At 41.0% G+C, this 22873-nt stretch overlaps 1 protein-coding gene across 3 annotated transcripts; it reads right to left on the bottom strand.

Annotated features, from left to right (window-relative positions):
• Window positions 1-1440: 1440 nt before the first annotated feature.
• Window positions 1441-22157, bottom strand: LOC127574925 (melanocortin-2 receptor accessory protein 2-like). 3 transcript variants are annotated; one of them, XM_052024444.1, is made up of 5 exons: window positions 22028-22157; window positions 20574-20662; window positions 10112-10236; window positions 7061-7160; window positions 1441-2390 (listed from the first exon to the last, which is right to left on the bottom strand). In XM_052024444.1, the coding sequence occupies exons 2-5, from the start codon at window positions 20591-20593 to the stop codon at window positions 1994-1996; spliced, it is 642 nt and encodes a 213-aa protein (XP_051880404.1). In that variant the 5' UTR covers window positions 20594-20662; window positions 22028-22157; the 3' UTR covers window positions 1441-1993. The 3 variants fall into 3 exon arrangements, with proteins under 3 accessions (XP_051880404.1, XP_051880402.1, XP_051880403.1); XM_052024442.1 differs by lacking the exon at window positions 22028-22157 and adding an exon at window positions 21119-21222; XM_052024443.1 differs by lacking the exon at window positions 22028-22157 and adding an exon at window positions 21119-21222 and having other exon boundaries at window positions 1441-2387.
• Between the last annotated feature and the right edge of the window lie 716 nt (window positions 22158-22873).

The raw sequence follows: 22873 nt of genomic DNA, 5'->3' as shown, positions 1-22873 counted from the left end.
AATTGTCTGCATTTAGCCCATATCCCTCTAAATATTTCCTATCCATGACCCTGTCCAAAAGTCTTTTAAACATTGTAATTATATCTGTTTCTACCACTTCCTCTAGCTGCTCATTCCATATACCTATTACCCTCTGTGTGGAAAATCTTGCCTCTCAGGTTCCCTTTAAATATTTCCCCTCGCACCTTAAACCAATGCCCTGTAGTTTCAGACTCCCCTAAACCAGGAAACAGACTGTGACCATCCACCTTATCTATGCCCGGCTTAATTTTATCCAGCCTATCCAGTCTCTCCTTTTAACTCAAGCCCTCAAGCAACATCCTTCTGTTTCTTTTCTGCATGGTTTCTAGCTTAATCACATCCTTTCTAAAGTACAGTGACCACAAATGCGAACAAAATTCCAGATGTGGTTTCACCAGCATCATATACAGCTGTAAAATGACGTCCCAGCTCTTGTACTCAATGCCCAGTCTAATGAAGGCAAGCATGCCATACACCTTTGCCACTTCGTCTATTTGTGTCACCACTTTCAGAAAACTATGTACTTATACCCCCAGGTCTCCCTGTTCTACAGCACTCCCCAAGACCTTGTCATTTACTGTGCAAGTCCTGCCTTGTTTAACTTCCCAAAATGCATCACTTCACATTTGTCTGAGTTAATCTCAGTCACATACCATTAAGTGCTTGTAAACCACTTCAAATTCAGAATAAGGATCATCTTCACTGAAAAGCTGCTGTGCTCTGCCAAACTGCAAATCAGTGTCATGAGGCACTGAAACGGTGTCTCCAGGCCAACCATCAGCCTCCCATCTACACTCATCCCACATTTTTCCCCACCACTTACCTCCCCATCTATTCCCCAGTGCCTATTCTTCTACCACCCCCCTACATTCAAGGTAATTTACAGTGGCCAATCAATCTACCAACCAATACTTCCTTGGGATGTGGGATTAAACCAGAGTACCTGGGGGGACCCACACACTTACAGGAAAAATATGCAAACTGCACAGAGACAGATTTGAACCTGGATATCTGGAGCCACAAGGCAGCAGCATTAACTACTGTGTCACCTGTGGCTGCTCCTAACCATCTTCAGACAGTTGTCAGCTAATATGCAGCCAACTTCAGTGGGGTTGCTAATGATAACCCTTTTTGCCACTATTGATTGTCCTTGACATTTCAACTGCTCAATATTCAAGTCTGAAAGCAGGCTTCTGTCACTTACCTCTCCTCCCGATGTTGTTGTAGCATTGCTTAACTAGGTCAACTGCATTCTCTGAGTAAACAACAACTGAGAAATAACACCATGAAAACAGTGTTTCCATAATATTATTGTAAAATATTAAAGCCGCCAGAGTACTTTAATCTGCAATTTCAATAAAGTTAAATACCGCTTAAACATAAGTTTACTACCGAGGGGAAAAATTATAAAAAAACAAATTAAATTTAATAAAAATATTTATTAAATATAACATTAAACAATTTACTAATTGAAACTATATTAAACTGTTAAACAACCAAATAAACGAACCTTACATTTTTAGAAAGAGCAAGCTGGCAGAGTTGATGATTCACAGTTCATACTGAAGTTCCCCAGATCAATGGAGCCAAGTGTAACAGGAGGTACAGAGCACATTGTGTAAAAGTACTCTTTAAAATTAATGACATATAACACTGATTGATTGCAAGGTAATTCATCTTAGTTGAAGTGCTTTAGACCCTTCACAAAGATGTATGAAGGTCATTTACAAATATATCTTCTGACTTTCTAAATGCTGGCTAGAAATTAAGAGTAAAAGATGAGGTGGAGGGACTCCTGATAAACAGAAGACTTAGCTGTCAAGGGAACAGGCAGTTTGACAGCCACAGTGGAAGAGAGTGGCAAAATAGTACTGGCAACTACAATCAAACATTATTTTTCCATCATTCTACATGATTTACAATTTTTGAATGGATATATTTCTGTAGTTGAGCAGTTTCATTGTTACTTTAACTAGTCAGACATTTGATGCACAACTTGCAGCCTGTCTTGTTTATTTTCAAAAATAACTGGTTGCTCGCACATCAGTAGATCATCTTCCATCAGGGAGGAGCTTTGATCCAAGCTCACACAGTTTGGGATGTCGAATTTGCCGAGACAGTCCACAGCATCATCTATGCTGTTGCTTCTTCCACCTCCTTCTTGAGTGGGAACGTCACTGCTCCCTGGATCAGATGCTTTGACCATCAGTTGTCTTTCTAAATGTCCAACCTCATTTTCATAGAAATGAAAGAGAGACCTGGACTCTTCACTCGCAGGGTGGCAAAAGGCTTTATCGGTTTTGCATGTGACATAATTAATGGCAAAGCTGTTCACTCTTTGTTGCTTTGTAGCAAGGCCCAGGTTCCTGCTAAAAGGTGAAATATTAGAACAAAGATTTTTGAGAAAAAATACGTAAACACTGAAGGAACTTTATAGATTCATAGAGTTATACAGCGTGGAAAGGCCCTTCAGATCAATTCGTCCATGCCAACCAAGATACCCATCTACACTAATCCCATTTGCCTGCAATTGGCCCATATCCCTCCAAACTTTTCCTATCCATGTACCTGTCCAAATGTATTTTAAACATTGCAATTGTACCCACCTCTACCACCTCTTCTGGCAACTGTTCCATACACCCACCACCCTGTGTGGAAAAACTTGCACCTCAGATCCCCTTTAAATCTTTTCCCTCTCACTCTCAACCTATGACCTCTAGCTTCAGACTTCCCTATCCTGGGTAAAAAGACTGTAACCATTCACCTTATCTATGCTGATCATAATTTTATAAACCCCTATTTCTATCCAAAATACACTACCACTTCAACAATCCAGGGATAATCTTACAAGCAGAAATTTTTCAAAATAGGTCATGCTGTATGAAAAATACAGTAAACAAAGTTCCTAATAAGTTGTTTTATACAGGCTTATATTAATAATTTCACTTGGTCTCCCATATCAAGTCTAAAGGAAGCATATTTACTGAGACACATTACCTAGTTAAAGCAGTTCCCATATCAGATTTAATAGCATTGAAGAGAAGAGCAATTATATTTCCAAAGTATTTTTAATGTTGTGTTGGATGGAAATATAGACCCATGCAAAGGAACAAGAAGTTGCACTTATGCACTCCCTTTACAGCAGTACTATCATCATACAAAAAGTGATTCTGAACCATGAAAAGAACTTAAATGGGTAACAAAGCTTGGTTAGGTATGTATTTTTTAAAAAAGTAGCATTTAAACTGGGAGAAAAATTTACACGTGGTGCAAGAGTGTGGAAATAAATACCAGGGCTTAGAGTCTCAGCGGCCAATATGTGCACCACAGGTCATGGGAAGAGACAGTTGGAGGTGGGCAGCAGAGGAACAAATAAATTGGGAGCCACTCAGCCCCTCAAGCCTGTTCTGCCATTGAATAAGATCACAGCTAATTCAATTGTGACCCCAATTCTACATTCCCATGTATCCACTTTAAACATTCATCCTTTTACTTATCCACCATTTCTCTGCCTCAACATATTCAAAGACTGTGTCCACCATCCTTTGAGGAAAGTTCCAAAGATCCACGACCATTGACAGAAAATCTCTCCTCATCTGTCTTAAATGATCACTCCAATATTTTTAGACAGTGACCCCTAGTTCTAGATTCTCTCATAAGAGACGACATCCTCTCCATATCCACGTTATCTAGACTCCACAAGATCTTATACATTTCAATCAAATTCTCTCTCTCTTCTAAACTCCAGTGGATGCAAGCCTAGCTGCCCCAACTTTCCTCAAGGACAACCTGCCCATTCCAGGTATTAGTCTAGAAAACCTCCTTTGAACCACTTCCAACATATCGACATCCTAACTTAAATAAGGAGATCAATACTGAAAAAGTACTCCAAGAGTGGCCTCATCAATGTTCCTTATAACTGTAACATAACCTAGTTTATTTAATTGCATCACACAAAATGCTGAAGGAACTCAACAGGTCAGGCAGCATCTATGGAGGGAAATGGATAGTTGACATTTTGGGTCAAGAACCCTCAACTGCACTGAAAGATAGAGGGGAGATAGCTAGTATAAAAAGGTGGAGACAAGGGGTAGAGCAAGAACTGGAGGGTGATAGGTGGATCTAGGTGAAGGGGCCTGATAGGCAGATGTGGGAGGGGAGAGTGGGAATGGTGTCAGAAGCTGAAAGGTGACAGGCAGAAGTGACAAAGGCCTGAAGATGATTTTATTTCATTGATAGTTTATTTAATCCCACCTCCCAACAATAATAACATTCTGTTGGCCACATGAATGGAAAGAGAAAAGAGAAAAAAAACAAAAAAGGGAAATGGTGGGGGGTGGGGAGGGGAGGAGGGTGGCTCCCTAAACAGTGACCCAATCTGCATTTGATTTCTCCACTGTAAAGGAAACCATATCGTGAACACCAAATGCAAAACAGTAGATTGGAAGTAGGACAGGCAAACCACTGCTTGACCTGGAAAGATTGTTTGGAACCATGAATGGTGGAAAGGAAAGAGGTCCAGAAGAGGTGGTGCATCTCTCCTGGGTGGCATTGGAAAGTGCTCTGAGAAGGGCAGTGGTTAGTGGAGTTGGAAGAGCAGACCAGGGAGGGAACAGTCGCTTTGAAATGCTGAGAGGGGAAGGGAAGACGTGTTTGGTGATGCAATTCCATTAGAGCTGGCAAAAATCACAGAGCAGGATCTCAAAATTACAGAATGTGGAGGCCAGTGTGGTGAAAGGAGAGGACAAGGGAATCAAATCTTTCCTCTGGTTGGGAAGTGTGGGGAAATAGTGGATATGCATTTTGAGAGACCCGTCAACTATGTTAAAGGGAATACCATGGTAGTTTCTTGCTTTCATTCTCCCTTTTTACCTTTGCTATATTCCAATCTAATGGAACCTACACCAAATCAATGGAATTTTGGAAAAGTAAAACTAATGCATCAACTGTCTCACTAGCCACTTCTTTTAAGACATTAGGATGAAATCATTCAGGACCAGGAGATCTGCAGCTCTAATAAATTCTCGGTGCCATTGCCCTGGTGATTGTAATTTCCCTGAATTCTTCCCACCCTTTCATTTACTGAGTAACAGCAATTTAGAGACTGATGAAAAAAAATTGACTTATTTAAAAACTAGGAAGAAATTTGTAAAATCAGGTTTGACAAGGCAGTAAACATGGATTATACTAGACAGTAATGCATCAGAAAAAAACTTGAAGGCCAAGTATTCTTGACCTATCATCCCTCTGCCATTACATACAATAACAAGTGCTGAGACATCAGCTGATAAGATAAGAATAAGGCATCCTTATTAGTCACACGTACATCAAAACACAGTGAAATGCATCTTTTGTGTAGGGTATTCTGGGGGCAGCCCTGAAGTGTCACCACATTTCCAGCGCCAACATAGCATGCCCACAACTTCCTAATCTTTAAGTCTTTGGAATGTGGGAGGAAACCAGAGCACCCGGAGGAAACCCACGCAAACACAAGGGGGGAACGTACAAAGTCCTTACAGACAGTGGCGGGAATTGAACCCGGGTCGCTGGCACTGTAATAGTGTTACACTAATGTGCCGAGGACACTGCCAATAGTGTCCAACATGAAAGAAACAGCTGTAACCTTTTTCCTCCTTACCCCTGCTTTTCTCCAACGACTCTTCCTCCCACTCAACCAACCCATCTCTCTCCACTTCCCGTCACTCTACCCACAACTGTGCCACTGTCCCCCAGTTTCTCCCACCTCACCCTCCCTCCACCACCTTTCCTCACCCAACTACTGCCACCATCCCCCTCCAACAGCTACTGTCACCCATCACTCTGTCCATCCTCCTCACTTGTTCAGTCTCAATCAACAGCGCTCACCCCAACCTCCTCAACATCCTGAGAAAGGCATGATAGCACCCTCACTTGCAGAGCGTCTGCACGGGCAGCTACGACATCAAAAACAAAAGTCAGTTCCAAATGGGAGGAGCAGGCTACCACCTGACCTGAACCCAACGGCCAAGCCCGGTGAGAGGTAGATTTTCAACCTCCACCACCTTGTCATCCGCAGGAAGTAACGGGGAAATGGCTCTCCTGTCTGTTGTAGAACCTGCCCAAATTCCTCCGATAAAAGACAAAACACATTTTCACACCCACGTGTGAAAATATCAACCTTATTTTGCTCTCACGGCCTCCTACTACAATAGAAAGCAAAATACCTCTACCTATTTTCATGTACAGTTAATTATTTTCTGAAGAAACAATACCAAAGAATATGGCAATTGTTTATTTTCCATGACATCAATAGCGAAACCACTTCGTACAATCAGGTGCCTCTCAGATAATAAAAGCAATTTTTAGAAGTGAAGTAAATGAATCTATGATTCTTGTCATACAACCAACCCTTTAATAATGCCCAATTTTTCCAGTTAATGATGCTTTGTAATGAAATTATGTGTCTAAGGTAATGGAGCTGTAAGATTAGAATCCTGAGGTTTTAGATAACTTTCTGCACTTTTATCACAGTCACAATTATCACAGCATTGTATGTTCTCACAGGACACAGAGCATTCAACCCATTAGGTTTGTCCCATTTTCCTGCTCTTTTCTGATAGCCTCAGCAATGATTCTTTTGCAAACATGTGTGTACTTCCCTTCTGAAGGCTATCAGCCAACTAATTTCCAACAATCTTTCAGACAATGCCTTCCAACAACTCACCCTTTCCTATCCATACCCTACCCCGGTAACTTCTTTTTAAGCCAAAGATCTTAAATCTAATACTTTGGTTATCAAGCCCCTTGCTTGGGACAACAGTTTCTCCTTACTTTTAAAACGTAATGAAAATAATTTTGAAAGAGTCAATCTTTTCATTATCATGTGGGATTATTCTCAGTGAAGTCCTCCTAGATCATCATCCCTTACCAGTGCGCTCACTGATTTGCCTCATTTCATTCTATACCCTGACTCTGTCTCTCTCATTGGAAGTTGTATACAACTTGAGTAGTAAGCATTACACCTTTTCAAAATGAAAACTGTTTTAACTTCCGCACTTACTCTTGGTGTGGGGCTCCTGTCTTGGTCAGTAACGTCAGCACAAAAAACATGAAGAGCACAAAGACTGCCAGGCCGACCCAAAATCCAATCACAATGGAATCTGAAAAAAAAGAGGATTTTGGTTTACACGACTGTAACTTGAAAGCCGGCATGGTTGAAATATTTGCTTTGTGAAGACGATCTTGTCGATCCTTTTCTCCAATAATGACAAGGTCAGAAATCCCAAGCCTGAACAGGCAACGTCAGCTTTAGAGTCCAGGAACTGGAAAAACCTTCTGCAAGGATTTAGTGTTGGGAGCCCATACCAGATCCACACAGAGACAATCACAATGTGCAGACTCAGGTCAGTCCAGGAAGGAAGCCAAAGGTTACATGATAATCAAATCCTTGGGAAAGCAGCTAGCTTAATCAAGGATCCCCCTCTACCTTGGGAAAAAGACTGTGACCAATCTTATCTATGGCTCTCATGATTTTATATATTTCCTACAATGTCAACACTCAGCCTCCTTCACTTCAGGGAAACAGTCCCAGCCAGTCCAATCTCTCCTTATAATTCAATCCCTTCAGTCCCAGCAAGATCCTTGTGAATCTTTTCAGAACCCTCTCCACTTTAGTCACATCCTTCCTATAGTATGGCGAGCAGAACACACAATACAGTCTCACCAACATCTTATACAGCTGTAACATGACACCCCGACTCTTGTACTCAATTACACAATCCTATTTAATGAAGCTGCTGAAATAGATTGCTTATTCTTCTCTACATCATGTTTACTAGAGTTGGCTTGATCACCCTGGCTGGAATCTCCACATCAGCTAATGCTTGGGACTTGCTGCAATTTAAATGCCCAAACAGCAAAAGTGAACTACCGTTGATAAATCAAGCCGAATAGCAAACACCAAAAATCAGCTTGCAAATACATGACCTTTTAACATGAACCACTGTGTATGATTTAAATTTGCCAATTAACCAGTTAAATTGCAGAAGTCCAAGACATTCACTCATGCTGTGACTACAGGGTGATCAGGCTGGCTCCAGTAAACAGGAGAAGGAGAGGAACATGCAATCTGTTTCAGAAGCTTCATTAAATGCAAAATGAGGGTTATCCAAAGTTATTAACTGCACCTTGTAAGAGAATTAGCATACGTTGACAGGATTGCTGCTGGAGAATATGAAATTATGTATTTATGGAAATAAGGAAATCAAAGATAACCTCAGCCTTGATTGTTGCTGTGAAGTGAGAATTGTGCTCTGCAAGGTTGATTTTAACAGATTGTGTTGTAAAGATTGGCAGCAAGCATCCTGAAAGGCAAGACCCAGATATAAAATTGCTGCAGGCCAACTCCGTCACATTCCCTTGATGGATATTTTGTATAATAACAGGAAAGAAAACAAATAATTTCCCTAAATTCTGATTTATTACTGTAAGCATATTAACCATTTTCACAATAAATGCAGAACCAGGGCAGTAACATTGAGATTAATTGCAGAAAGCAAATATATATTTGAATACATATAATAGTGTGTGTATGTATGTGTATATATATATATATATATATATATATATACACACATACACACACATACACACACATACACACACACATATATATACATACATACACACATAAAAAAAATAATATACACATATGTATATAGACATGGTAGTATAGTGGTTAGCATAATGCCTTACAGCACCAGCGACCCCGGTTCAAATCGGCCACTGTCTGTAAGGAGTTTGTATGTTCTCCCAGTGTCTGTGTGGGTTTCCTCTGGGTGCTCCGGTTTCCTCCCACATTCCAAAGACGTTCAGGTTAGGAAGTTATGGGCATGCTATGTTGGCGCTGGAAGCGTGGTGACACTTGCGGCTGCCCCCCAAAATCACTACGCAAAAAGATGTATTTCACTGTGTGTTTCAATGTACATGTGACTAATAAAGATCTTATCTTATAATAAACCAAAGAGAGAGGAATATGGAAAAAGTGAATATAAGTCAACACTACTCGATGGAAGTCTCAAAGTTTTATAATCTGGTCAGAGACCATCATGCATGGTTTATAAACTTATAAAAATATGCCAAAAAATATTTTCTTGTACTTTTATTATTATATTAAGAATAATTAGTTCAAATTCAAATACTATTTTACTAAGATTGGACTTCCTCTCATGTGCCAATCTCCCTCGAGTAACAGGGTTGAGTTAATCACTGGTCTAGTTTTTGTAAAGCTCTAAAGATTCTCAAGTATTTTATGCCTCATTCTGCCAAAGTATCCCGAGTTGTGTGAGCACATAATTGCAAATGTAGGAATCACTTCTGACTCAAAACAGATGACCTTTAAACCAGCAAGGTCTCCAAATGTGACTTCTGATCTCTACAATTCAACAACAAACTGCTTGTAATTTTTAAAAAAAGGAAATTTCTGACTTTATTCTCCTTGAATATTTTAAATTTACACTGAGAGATTGTTCAATACAGAAGTGTTCAGTAAAATAAATGGCAGCACTAATAAGATGTATTCCAGCCTTTTCTCAGTGTCACCAACACAAATTGATTCAACTGTTCTCTATGTAACATTCAAAACTCTAATGCTGTTATTCTTTCTTAGCTGTCTGGTTGCATCTCTTTTTTAGTATATTAACTGTTGTTGCTTCTTTCTCCAATTTCCTGATCCATTGCTATGATTTTGTTTAAATCCACTTAAAGCTGAATAAAGACTTGGCAGTAAGACGATCACAATGCTCTGTTTGGGAGTTTCATGTTCCCAGTCAGTCTTTCAATTTTACTTTACCCAGTTTTGTGAAATTCTGTAGCAGATGCATTAAATCAAACCTGCTACAGGCTAGATTAAAATGGCAGGTCTTCAAAATGGTGATCAAGGGAGAATTAGTTCTGATCTGAACAGATGAATCTAATGTAGGGAACATTACCCCTAGGACTACAGTTCAATAAGCTAAAGTCATATCGCTTGCCTGATTAAAAAGTATTCGTTTGCCACTTGTAACAATTGATTCACATTGGGACATAAATTCCATTCACATTAAAAACTTACATCTGTGCGCCTTCAGTCCTTCAAAGGAAACTGGCTCATAGTCATAATACTCATAGCCCCAGATATAATCACTGTTAGAGACAGTGGTCTTGTTTGCAGCTGGATTATCCTCAGACATTTCACACCTGCAAGCATAACAGTACAACTTTTTGAATTAATTAAATCTTGCAACCAAACCAAAAAGTATATTCCAAATTAAATTGCAATGTATGTTCAAAAAATAAATAGATTTTAATATAGAAACCTATCTGCAAATGCATTCAACGTGCAGGTAGAATCAAATTATTAATCCAATGACCCAAAATCTATTTAAATGCCAGTCGTCACCATACACTGTTGCATCAAAAGAGGACGTTTGGACAGCTTCCAGCTTTCAACACTGACAGGTTCCATTCAGCTTGGCATCATAACAAAAGAAATTGGGGGGAAAAAAAATGATATTTGTTCTACACTGTCAAACTGAAAGGAACACAAGGGTTTCAGATTGTATTTTAACTGCTGAAATACAGAGGTGACAATATTGTGACTATGGATAACACTTGCAAAACTATTGTTAGCAATACAGTGGATTAACACTTATGCTGCTTCATTGTTGAAGCAGAGGCAGTCACATATTTTAAAATGGTAGAAAATTGGAAGATCTTTTTAACCCAAAAATGGCAGCTCTTATTAGTTGTGGCCATTGGCAAAATTATACTTTAATCTTCAGCCCAACAACCCCTCACTCTATTAAGCCTGGACACCATTTGTGATTCAATGCAGAACACAAAGTATGTTTAAGCGCCAGCACCAAGCATATTCTTGAACGTGTTAATAATGTAATGAGGCAACCACACAGATGAGGTTACATGCTGGATCTGAAGCAATGAGCTGCACACTGAGCAAAGCTCTGTAGCGCTACTGTACGCAATCAAAAAAGTAATGCAAGAGGCCAGAGCCAAGACCTATGACTGCAACATTAAGTACCAATTGGCTCCCTCCTGAACTCTCTACTGTAATAGATGTTTGCAGTTAATCAATCCTTTTAATGGTGAAGGAGCAGACAAGTATACAGGACAAAGTTTGTGTGCCACAAACAAAAACACTTCACCTACTGATATGATCTGTGCACATGCATTGTCAACTGTGGAAGTAAAGCCCTGCCACACTATGCACCACCCACCCACTGCTTTCTGTCAATTTCAGTGGCATTTCCGGGCAGAACTTCTGTACAATACTATCCAAGGCCTGGTCTCCATTCAACCATGCCATTGATGAGGGTGTGGAGGTTCAATGAGGCAGACTTTCCGCTTGGCACTCTTGGAGCAGCACAATCTGTTCCATGGTAATTGCACCGGGTTTGCATTCAATTCTCCTGAACCTCCTTCAAGATCAAATACAACTCAAACTGTTGGCTTCAGTGCGTTTTGGTATCAGTTTATCCAACAAGTTACGTGCCAATACAGAAACCAGGCACAATTGTGGTTATAGTGTTATAGACTAATACAGCACGGAAACAGGCCCTTCAGCCCATCTCGCCCATACTGACCAAGGCACACATCTAAGCTAGTCCCATTTGCCCATGTTTGACCCATATCCCTCTAAACCCAATTGATTGGCTGATTTAACTGGTTGATTAGTTTAATTCCTCCTCCCAGTCTCAGCTTACCATCACTTGCCCACAAGATGCTCCACACTATGAAGCAGAGGCAGTTACACATTTTAAAATGGTAGAAAATTGAAAGATCTATTAACCCAAAAAACAGAAGCTCTTATTAGTTGTGGCCAGCAGCAAAACTATACTTTAATCTCCAGCTCTAACTGGATAACCCAACTGCCCCGCCCCCGCCCCCACAACTACTGGTGTAGGATCTGCTATTGATCCCCTGCGTGAATGGGCTAGACAGCCTCATCCACTGACATGAATTTCAATGACAGAAGAGTTGGAATAATTGTAGCCAATCCTGCAGCAAGAATGCATTTAACTATACTGGCATTAAAGGGGCCAGATGGCTCTATGGTAAAGGGAGTTTTTTTGGGGGGCGGTGGCTACGAACTTGACCAAAGTTACTATTTCAGCATGCCGTGAAGAACCAAGTTACTCTCTAATGACACAAGACACAAAATGCTGGAGGAACTCAGCGGGTCAGGCAGCATCTATGGAGGGAAATGAACAGTCGACATTTCAGTTCGAGACCCTTCATCAGGACTGGACAGAAAGAGGAGAGATAGCCTGTATAAAAAGATGTTGGGGGAAGGGGTGGAGCAAAAAACTCTAGTGAACTTCTAAAGAACAAACTGTGACCTGAAAGAATCGTGGGAAGCGTTATTATGTATTTGTTGAAGTTTAGTTATCTATTTTCTTGTCTGAGCCCCTGCTGTTTAGATATCTAGAAGACTCAAAAATTCACAGAAAAGTAGCAATTTTGTCTCCAGCAAGTCAGGATTCATGCCCAAAAGCCTTTGAAAAAGTTAATGCTTAGATTGTTGCTGGAGTGAAACCCGGTCATCAGCCTTTCAAAATGCTGGTAAACCCAGAACATGTAGCAACAGTCAGAAGATCAGATGTGATGACATGGACTGATAGACTAACACAAGGATAGGAGAAAATTATTCCACAGACCTACAGCAAACAGACAAGATTAGGATAAAGGTGGTATAATCAACGGTTTGGGGTGGTGGGGAAGGTGGGAGATGGGAGGGAACATTTCAGAGCAAACTATACCATCTTGTAAGATAAGTGCAGACAGGATTGATCACCTGTACACATGGAAACAGTGATCTCCAGAATAAGCGGTGTTCAAAATCATCCAAAGTTATAGAGAACTGTAACAGTTGAACTTCAAAGGCAATAGTTTGTCGAAAGGCAAAGCACCTGATGTTTCTATAATATTTGCAAGTACAATAAACTATTAAAAGGAATGTTGAGTGGTACTGTTTAGCAAGCCTTGACCAGTTTTTCCTCATTCAGATGGGTTCAGCTGGAATTCAGGAACTGTGGTGCCAAATGGGAGGTGAGGTTCACCCCAACTTCATTGTCAAAGGTAGACTGACAAATCTATAAAAATAACTAATTATTTATTTTGCCTTGCTCTGTCCTATCCTATGTACAAAACACCATATCAGAGGATCAAATTATTAAGAAATTATTACTTAAAGGACTTCAATTCATTCACTTATTTGCAAGAACAATTACTTAAATCAGTTATAGAGTCAGAGTTACACAGCACAGAAACAGGCCCTTCGGCCCAACTTATCCACACCAACCAAGATATCTGTCTGAGCTAGTCCCATTATCACAGCTGCTTTTCTCCATTGTCCCTCGAAAAGAGACATAGAATGTGAGGGAAAACATCTGTGGAAAGGGTATATTCCCTCACCAACCAAAAAAAGTATTTTGCAAGAGGGGTCTCACCATACTAATGTAACTGCTTGTCAGGATTAAAGACCAGGCGATTTTCTGAACAACACACAAGCAGCCAGTGAAATAAATACAATTCACCACTCCTTCTACTTTGTTATACTCATTTGATTCTGGTAATTTCTGCTGACCTCTAAAGCAGAGTACCAATCATTGGTTGCTATTTCAGAACATGGAAGAATAGTACTATAATCAATGACCAGTTGATAAAGGGATAACTAAGATAACATATCCATTTAAAGTTTTAAACAGTTGGATTCCACAGAAAAAAAGTGATAGAATGATAGGCTTGAGTTGTTGACCTTGTTTGCCATTGTTTTTGAATGGATGAGGTTCAGACTTGGGTTCAATAGGAAGGAGAACGAATTTGAAACAGTATTCCACTGTTCATCAGACTATACACTGGGAAATTTTTTCCATGGCAGATGTGATAAATTTTTAAAAAATTCTAACAAACCAAATGTCCTTTGTCCTATACACAGGTCTCCCCAGTGACTCCATCCATTCTTTACACAGCAGGGTTTTTTTGTGGCAAAGATAAATAAGGCACTCCTCTATTACCAAGTAACTCAAAAAGAAGACCAGATCATGTACTCTGGCAAACAGATGCTGGCTTAGTAATCATAGATCTGACAATTTCACAAGGAATGCCTTATTAAAGGAACAAACCTTGGTGCACCTCAAAGGTTAGATGTTCTGAGAAGGAGAAAAATAGCTGTGATATCTTGCAACTTAGTTCAGTGCAACTAAATTCATTTCAAACAAGGTCCCAAACAAACCTTCAATAGCTTATCAACTTGTATTGCAGAAAAACATTCATACAAAACTTATGGTTCCATTTTGGAAAAAAATAACGACAAGTGTACTAACACACCAGTAGAGTATTTCTAGTGCTTGTTCTTTTTATTTCTGTAGGGAATATATTTGGCTGCACTTCTTTCAGCCTCACCTCAAGACATGTCAGGATGGATCAAACTTTCTGCCAAGTCAGCTTTGGTAAATGAGTTTAAGTTTATTACACAGGCAGATTGGTACAGCTAGTACAGCTGCTGCCTCACAGCACCAGAGACCCAGGTTCAAATCCTAATCTTGAGTGTTGCCTGTGTGGAGTTTGCATGTCTCCCCAATGACCACTTGGGTTTCCTCCGGGTCCTCCAGTTTCCTCCCACATCCCAAAGACATGCAGGTTGGTAGGTTAATTGGCCACTGTAAATTGCTCCCAGTTTGCAGGTGAGTGGAAGAATCTGGGAAAATAAAATGGGATTAATATAGGATTAGTGTAAAGTGGGTGGTTGATGGTCAGTGAGGACTCAGTGGGCCAATTTGCCTGTTTCTGTGTTGCATCTCTTTATGACTCTATGTTTAAGTTCAGTGGTGGAGTAGCACTTGAAATGTTAATGTACTTTTCTCTTCACAGACCTGACCGACCAGGCTTTAGCACTTTGTTTTTGATACAAGATTTTACAATTTGTTCTGGTACAGAATTACCTTTCATTTACCTTTACTGGTAAAGCCTGCAGTATGTAGTTTTTCTCCCCCCCCCCCCCCCCCCCACTAATTCCCTATAGACAGATATTAATCAGAATAAAGTCATATAAATAGAACTCAATAAAAGCATTACAGGAAAGTCAAACAACAGAACCAATGGAATCCACAGAAACAAAGAAATCCACTAATGGAGTTGAGAACAAAATGGAGAGAGAATTGAATGTAGATAATTCATAGAACAATAGTGATGTTTGTTTGCATAATTTATATATGCAATGAATCCTTCAATATCATTAGTCAGTTATTGAATTACATAGAACAAATATTCCCTATAGAAATAAAAAGAACAAGCACTAAAAGTACCCTACTGGTCTTTTAACATCTGTTAAAATAGAGAGACAAAGTTAATGTTTCAAGTCGATTCTCAAAACATTTTCTATTACATAATTACATAATAACAATGCAATGATCATATCATTTTCTAATTCATAAAATAGAAAGGCTCCAAAGATGATGATAACAAAGAAAACACCTGGTTAGGCTATTGCACTCTAATTCGCTGGAGGAAAATGATGGCCCAATTAGCTGGGGAAATATTGAGAATATGCATCCCAACTGGTCAATATATGGCACTGTCTGATACTTACTCAAGCTGTTAGGGCCTGTGCCAGATTTAGCAAGGGCTCATTAAGGACCAATGGAGATGGTCAGCAGTTTGTAAAGAAAATACAACAGTACGGGCCCTTCAGCCCACAATGTTGTGCCAACCTATATAAACACCTCCTTCATGATCAATCTAACCCCTCCCTCCTACACAGTCCATAACCCTCCATTCTTCTAACATCCATGCACCCAAGAGCCTTTTAAACGTCTCTATTGTATCAGCCTCTACCACCACCCCCGGCAGTGCATTCCAGGCACCCATTGTTCTGTGTAAAAATCCTACTTCTGACATCTCCCCTAACCTTTCCTCCTCTGACCTTAAGCTGATGTCTTCTGGTAATGGCCATTGCCATCCTGGGGAAAAGGTGCTGGGCTACGCCCCTCATAATCTTATACACTTCTATCAAGTTGCCTCTCATCCTGCGTCACTCCAAAGAGAAGAGCCCAGCTCGCTCAACCTTTTCTCAAGACACATACTCTAATCCAGGCAGCATCCTGGTAAATCTCCTCTGCATCCTCTCTAAAGCTTCCACATCCTTCCTATTATGAGGCAACCAGAACTGAACGCAATACTCTGTGTGGTCTAACCAGAGTTTTATAAACTGCAACATTACCTCACGGCTCTTGAACTAATGAAGGCCAGTACACCGTATGCCTTCTTAACCACTCTAACAACTTGCATGGCAACTTTGAGGGATCTATGGATTGTTAGCGCAATGCTATTACGGTACCAGTGACCTAGGTTCAATTCCGGCCACTGTCTGTAAGGAGTTTGTATGTTCTTCCTGTGTCAGCATGGGTTTCCTCCGGGTGCTCTGGTTTCCTCCCACATTCCAAAGATGTACTGGTTAGGAAGTTGTGGGCATGCTATGTTGGTGCCAGAAGCATGGCGACACTTGTGGGCTGCCCCCAGAACACTCTACGCAAAAGATGTATTTCACTATGTGTTTCGATATACATGTGACTAATAAAGATACCTTATCTTATCCTCCACACTACCAAGAATCCTGCCATTAACCTTGTACTCCACCTTCAAATTAGTTCTTCAAAAGTGTATCACTTCACATTTTTCCAGATTGAACTCCATCTGCCAATCCTCCACCCAATTCTGTATCCTGTCTATATCCCATTGTAACCTACAACAACCAAAGTATGGACTGAATATTTAGACCAGGTTTAAACTCAGTTTCTCAAGTCCTGGCAACATCTTTGTAAATCTTTTCTGCATTATTTCCAGTTTAATAACATCTTTTCTAGAGCAGGGTGACCAAAACTGAACACAATACTCCAAGTATGCCTTCACCAGTGTCCCATACAGCTGTACTATGACCTCCCAACATGGCTCCTTCCACATGGTAGGCTGATCAAGAAGGCCAAGACAGAAAGGACCCAAGGTGAGATGGCTAATAGGATCCAAAATTGACTTGGTGATAGGAGGCAGAGTGTAGTAAGATGCTTTTCTGATTGGAGGTCTACTACCAGTGATGTGCTGCAGGGATCAGTGCTGGGACCCTTGTTGTTTGTGATATATCGTAATAACTTGGATGTGAATGCAGGAGGTATGGTTAGTAAGTCCGCAGATGACACAAAAATTGACGGCATTGTGAATAGCAAAGGTGGTTGTCTGAGGCTATAGCACAGCAAGATCAGATGAAGGGTTGGGTAGAGTGTTGGCAGATGGAATTTAATCCTGACAAGTCAAATAGGGGTAGGACATACACAGTAAATGGTAGGGTATTAAGGAATGTTGATGAACAGAGGGACCTTGGGTTCAAGTCTATAGTTTCCTGAAAGTGGCCACACAGGTAGACAGGGTAGTGAAGAAGGCATATGGTACGCTTGCCTTCATAAGTCTGGGCACAGCATATAAAAGATGGAAAGTTATGTTACAACTTTACAAATCACTGGTTATACCTTACTTGGAGTATTATGTGCAGTTCTGGTTGCCATACTATAGGAAGGATGTGGTTGAACTGGAGAGAGTGCAGATGAGATTCAACAGGATGTTACCTGGACTGGAGAACTTTAGTTATGGGGAGATTAGATAGGCTGAACATGTTTTCCTGAAGCAAAAGGAGACTGAAGGGTGACCTGATAGAGGTTTATAAGATGAGTGGCAAACGTAGGGTTGATAGAGTCTTTTTCCCATGACAGGGGTATCAAAAACAAGAGGGCATAGGTTTCAGGTTAGAGGAGGGAGTTTTAAAGGGGATCTGTGGGGTAAGTTTTTATTTTAAGAATGGAGACTAGGATCCACGGCGAGCTAATGAATTGAATACAAAATTGCTTTGGTGGAAGGAGTCAGAGGGCGATAGTGAAATTTTTATCATTAATAAGTTATTTTTTAAAAATTATTTAATTGGTATTGGTTTATTTTTGTCAGTGAAAAACTTGTCTTGCATACCGTTTGTACAGATCAATTCATTACACAATGCTTTGAGGTAGTACAGGGTAAAAACAATAACAGAATACAGAGTAAAGTGTCACAGAAGTGCATTGTAGGTAGACAATATGGTGCAAGGTCAAACAAGGTAGAATGTGAGGTCAAGAATCCATCTCACCGTATATGGGAACCATTCAATAGTCTTATCACAGTGGGATAGAAGCTGTTCTTGAGCCTGGTGGTATGTGCCCTCAGACTCCTGATTCTCTATAGTTTATGAATGCTTCTTTATCTCGGAGATGTGTTTGACAATCAGTTAAGCCTGGGGGTACAGTTTATTCTTTGCTGCCATGTTGTGGGCTAGGCATGATCTGCCCCCTCCCATTTAAAAACAATGTCAAATAAAGCCCTAGCACTGTACAAGGCTTTGCCATTTAGGCACACATAGATCTGCAAAGTGTGCTTGCCACGTGAATCTGGTGTGGGTGTGGGAGGCAGCAAGTTCTGGCTCAAGATTCAGCTTAAAAAAGGATCCCTGCAAAAAGGATTCTCTCACAAACTGAATACTATATTTTATTAATACAATCATAGAGCACAGACACCTGTCCTTTGACCCACCCATGCCATGCTGATCATCAAGTACCAATCTATATTAATCCTTTTACTAGCACTTGATCTGTAGCATTCTGAGCCTAGCTGCACACAAAGCTTATTGACAAACTCAAATCAATATTAATGTTCAAACAGAAGTTAAAACATTAATCAAAACATTACTTGAGGATGAGATTTCCAAGGAACCACAAACAAATCCCCACTGGGACCAACTGAATCTTTTACTGATTCTTTCCTCTGGTGCCATTTCTACAGTGGTCAAAAAACCTGTGGAGTTATCTGCAAGTTGCATCTCACAATTCATTTTAGTAGGGCAGCAGCATTGTGACCAGTAGCTTTTCAACTTTTGCATTTAGGCCCTCTCGACCACAGCTCAAATGCCACAACAATTAATGGGTATGTCATACATAATGGCACGTCATTAAAACCCTGTACTTTGTCTGAAGGTTGTAAACCGCGATCTGTGCATCACCATAAATTACTGGATAATTTGCACTATTCCTTCACTGGGCTTACAAATATGCAAAATTGCTGTTTTTGAATGGGTTCCCTTATATGATGAGATGGACTCTTGACCTCACTATCTACCTTGTTTGACCTTGCCCTTTATTTGTTTACCTGCAATGCACTTCCCTGTAGCTGTGACACTTTTCTCTGTATTCTGTTATTGCTTTTACCCTTTACTACCTCAATGCACTGTGTAATGAATTGATCTGTACAAACTGTATGCAAGACAAGTTTTTCCACTGTACTTTGGTACAAGTGACAATAATCATAAATCAATACCAATATCAAATAAAAGAGTTAAACCTCCTACAAATAGTTAGGGATGCTTATTTATGAGGAGCACTTAGTCCAGAAAATTCAAGAAGCAACAACTGAACCAAATGTCAACTACTGTTGATAACAGAAAACTAAAATAAAATAGAAAATACTTAACCAAACGGAAGGTCAGGAAACAACATCTGTTCAGTGGTTTTGTTGGAAGATCACAGACAGGCCTGAAATATCGACTGTTACTCTCTTCACTGAAGCCATTTGACCTGCAAAGTGTTCACAGCATCTTCTGTTTCATTGAAACTGGGGAGTCTCTCCCCCGCAAATTGTAATTTGTTCCAGAGGAGTTTTTAAACTAAAAAGCATGCAAACTGGGAGCAGGAATGGGCTGCTTGGCTCCTTAAGCCTGCTCCTCCATTTAATATCATGGCTATCTACTCATGGTAACCCTTCACCTCATTGCTTATCATAAATATATCTGCTTTTGCCTGAAAAATGTTCAAAGGCTCTGCTTCCACCGCTTTGGAGGAAAATAGTTCCAAAGAGTCACGACCCTCTGCAAGAAAGGATTTTGTCTCATCTCTGGCTTAAATGGGCAATTCCTTATTTTTATCTGCTTATCCACATCCACCCTATCAAGAACAATCAGGATCTTGTAGGTTGCAATGAAATCCCAGCATATACCAGCCTGGCCCGTCCAGTTTTACCTCACAAGGCAACCCGCCCATTCCAAATATTAATCTTGTAAACCTTTCTCTGAACTGCTTCCAATGCAGTAATATTGTTTCTTAAAATACTGTACTCCAGGTGTGGTCTTACCAGTTCTCCAAATAACTGAAAGACAACCACCCTTTATTTTTTGTAAAGAAAAAGCTCAATTCCTCTAGCAATATACAACATTGTTACTTTTCCTAATTACTTGCTGGACGTGCATACCAGCTTTTTCGTGCACTAGGACACACAGATCCCTGTGCGTCTTGGAGTTTTACAATTTCTCACCATTTAGATAACAAGTCTCTTTTGTGTTTTCCTGTCAAAATGACTTTTTTGCCACATTATATACCATTTGTCAGATCTTTGCTCACTACTTAAACTCTCTTTGGAGTCTCCTTACGCGTCTTCACAATTTACTTTCCTACCTTGCCTTCGGTGGCTTCATCCAATTCAGTTCTATAAATTGTGAAAAGTTGGGGCCCCAGCACCGATTACGTGCTGCACTGCTTGGTACCTATTGCCAACAGGAGAGAATAAAAACATCCATACTTACTCTCTGTTCCCTGTTGACCAGCCAATCTTCTCTCCACAACTATGTTACTTTCTTACTGATGGACTTTTATTTCCATAATGACCGTTGACATGGCACCTTATCAAATGTTCTCTGGAAATCTAAGTACGATACATGTACCGGTTCCCCTTTACCTCTGATTACCTTCAATTCTTCTACCCCTGCATTTTTTTTTTAATAATAGCTTCTATCATGTTCCTAATTACTGAGGTTAAGCTAGATTTCTCTCACACTTCTCCCTCCTCTCCTGATACCAAATCAAATCGGACTCGACTCAACTCCTCTGCCAATGTAAAAAAAAAGTTATTGATTAAGGAGGCAGACTCATCAGTTCGGATGGGAAAAGGGTCATCGGCCCGAAACGTTACTGTTTCTCTCTCTCCGTGCACGTCGCCTGACCTGATGAGGATTTCCAGCGTTCTTCTGTTCTTCATTCAAATTTCCAATATCCGCAACGTGTCTTCTCCTGTCGATCATTAGTCCTGCTGCTCAACACATGTCAGCCGCCGGCTCAGCTAACCGGTGCCAAGCCGCATTTCCAGCAACCCGGCTTGCAAAAATAACTAGTTTCTTTTCTTTAAAAAAACTAAAATGGTGAGAGGGGATGTGGGTTGTAACTCAGAATGCAGCTCAAGCAAACCCCGGAGTGCTCGTTCCAAGGTGCTGAAGTGCACATTTGACAGCCAAAACACAGCCCTTCCTTCCGCAGTCAAAAAGCTCGGAATAGAACTGGTCCAGAGCAAATCAAAACATCGGCAGCAGCGGGAATGCACCAGCCACGGGTAAATGTTGCTGACAACCCAGTTCACCAGCTCAACGTTTGCAGCGTACAGATAGGTATTTCCAAGACACCCAGTGTTGGTAGTGTACGGGTGAACCCTGCCCAGGATCACGGCTCAGGCCAGCCACATCGACTGACATTAAAAATAAAACAAAACGGGCTCGGGCTTTATCAGCAAACTGTCATCACAAATGCAATTGTTTAAACAACACAGAAGTTGTTTGATGTTTTTGCTAACCAAACATTTACAAGCACCAGACTTTGATTTCACAAACCCGGCGCGGGGCGATATACTTAATACTTCCTTAATCCGAATCATTGTGTGAATCCCAATTTATTCTCCCCATCCAGGCAAAACCTAGGGAAATTGATGGCTCTCGCAGGTAGACGCATTAAATTACGGATTTAACGGCGAGAGCGCGCCCGGGTAACCTCTCCACGGAAAGTTGAAAGCCTCGCCGCTTCGTCCCAGCCAAGGCAGAGACTGCCCACGGAACGCCACCCCTGCCCCGGGCTCGGCAGCTCACCTCCGGCAGCAGGACCCCGCCAGCTCACTGCACCACCAGCTGATCCTGGGATGGTCGTCGGGGTTCTGATGTCACATCACGGCTGAGACTTGGCCGAGTGCCCCAGGTGGCAGGAGGAGGCGGGTCTGACTGTAAGCGACCACCTCCCTTCTCTCTCTATACAGTTCCCAGGCGCGTTAACGATGTGCACATTTGGCGGAGAGTTGGGGGGTGGGGTGAGGGGGGGGGGGGTGGTTTTGTCTTGGTTCGGGTCAGCGTCGCCCTCACTGCCCCCCGCAGGATTTCTAGACGCCGAAAACCGCTCACATCTGGAGCTGGAGAGTGTAGAGCGGCTGCCGCTGGGTTTCTGATCTCGCCGCTTGGGGAGAAGAGGGACCTCCGTGTGGGTAGACACTGGATAACGTTCCCCGTCGGTGCAAAACATCGAGTTCACAGTAAGGACATTTACATGCCTCTGACTGTACATTTGACATCTCATTGTCACGAGAATTTAAAGAAGTGATTCAGACAAAATAGGAAACTGAGTAAAAAGTGGATGGTCTAACGTGTCAGGAGCTTTATATTTTCAAATTTGTGATGCTTCAGGCACATTCTCGACAACGGGTTAATCAGTAAAGATTCAACAACGTAATCAACTTCATTCACTGTTCTTCTCGCCATAGAAAATCACCTTGATTATGTCAGCAGGTGCTTAGAGCAAAAAAAAATGCCGGAGGAACTCAGCGGGTCAGTCATCATCTGTAGAGGGAAATGGATAGTCGATATTTCGGGTCGAGACCCTGCATCTGGACTCATCTGCTCCAGACCCAAAACGTGGACTGTCCGTTTCCCTCCATAGATGGTGCC

Source organism: Pristis pectinata, chromosome 10, assembly GCF_009764475.1.
Source record: "Pristis pectinata isolate sPriPec2 chromosome 10, sPriPec2.1.pri, whole genome shotgun sequence".
Classification (NCBI taxonomy): domain Eukaryota; kingdom Metazoa; phylum Chordata; class Chondrichthyes; order Rhinopristiformes; family Pristidae; genus Pristis; species Pristis pectinata.
The sequence above is the reverse complement of the archived record's forward strand: the minus strand, read 5'-3'. Positions and strand labels throughout refer to the sequence as shown.

Coding starts and splice junctions, on each gene's coding strand:
- LOC127574925 (XM_052024442.1), bottom strand. CDS start 21,196: ATGATCGACAGGAGAAGACACGTTGCGGATATTGGAAATTTGAATGAA. Junction 7,161..10,111: donor AGGACTGAAGGCGCACAGAT/GTAAGTTTTTAA, acceptor CTTTTTTTTCAG/ATTCCATTGTGATTGGATTT. Junction 2,391..7,060: donor ACAGGAGCCCCACACCAAGA/GTAAGTGCGGAA, acceptor TTCACCTTTTAG/CAGGAACCTGGGCCTTGCTA.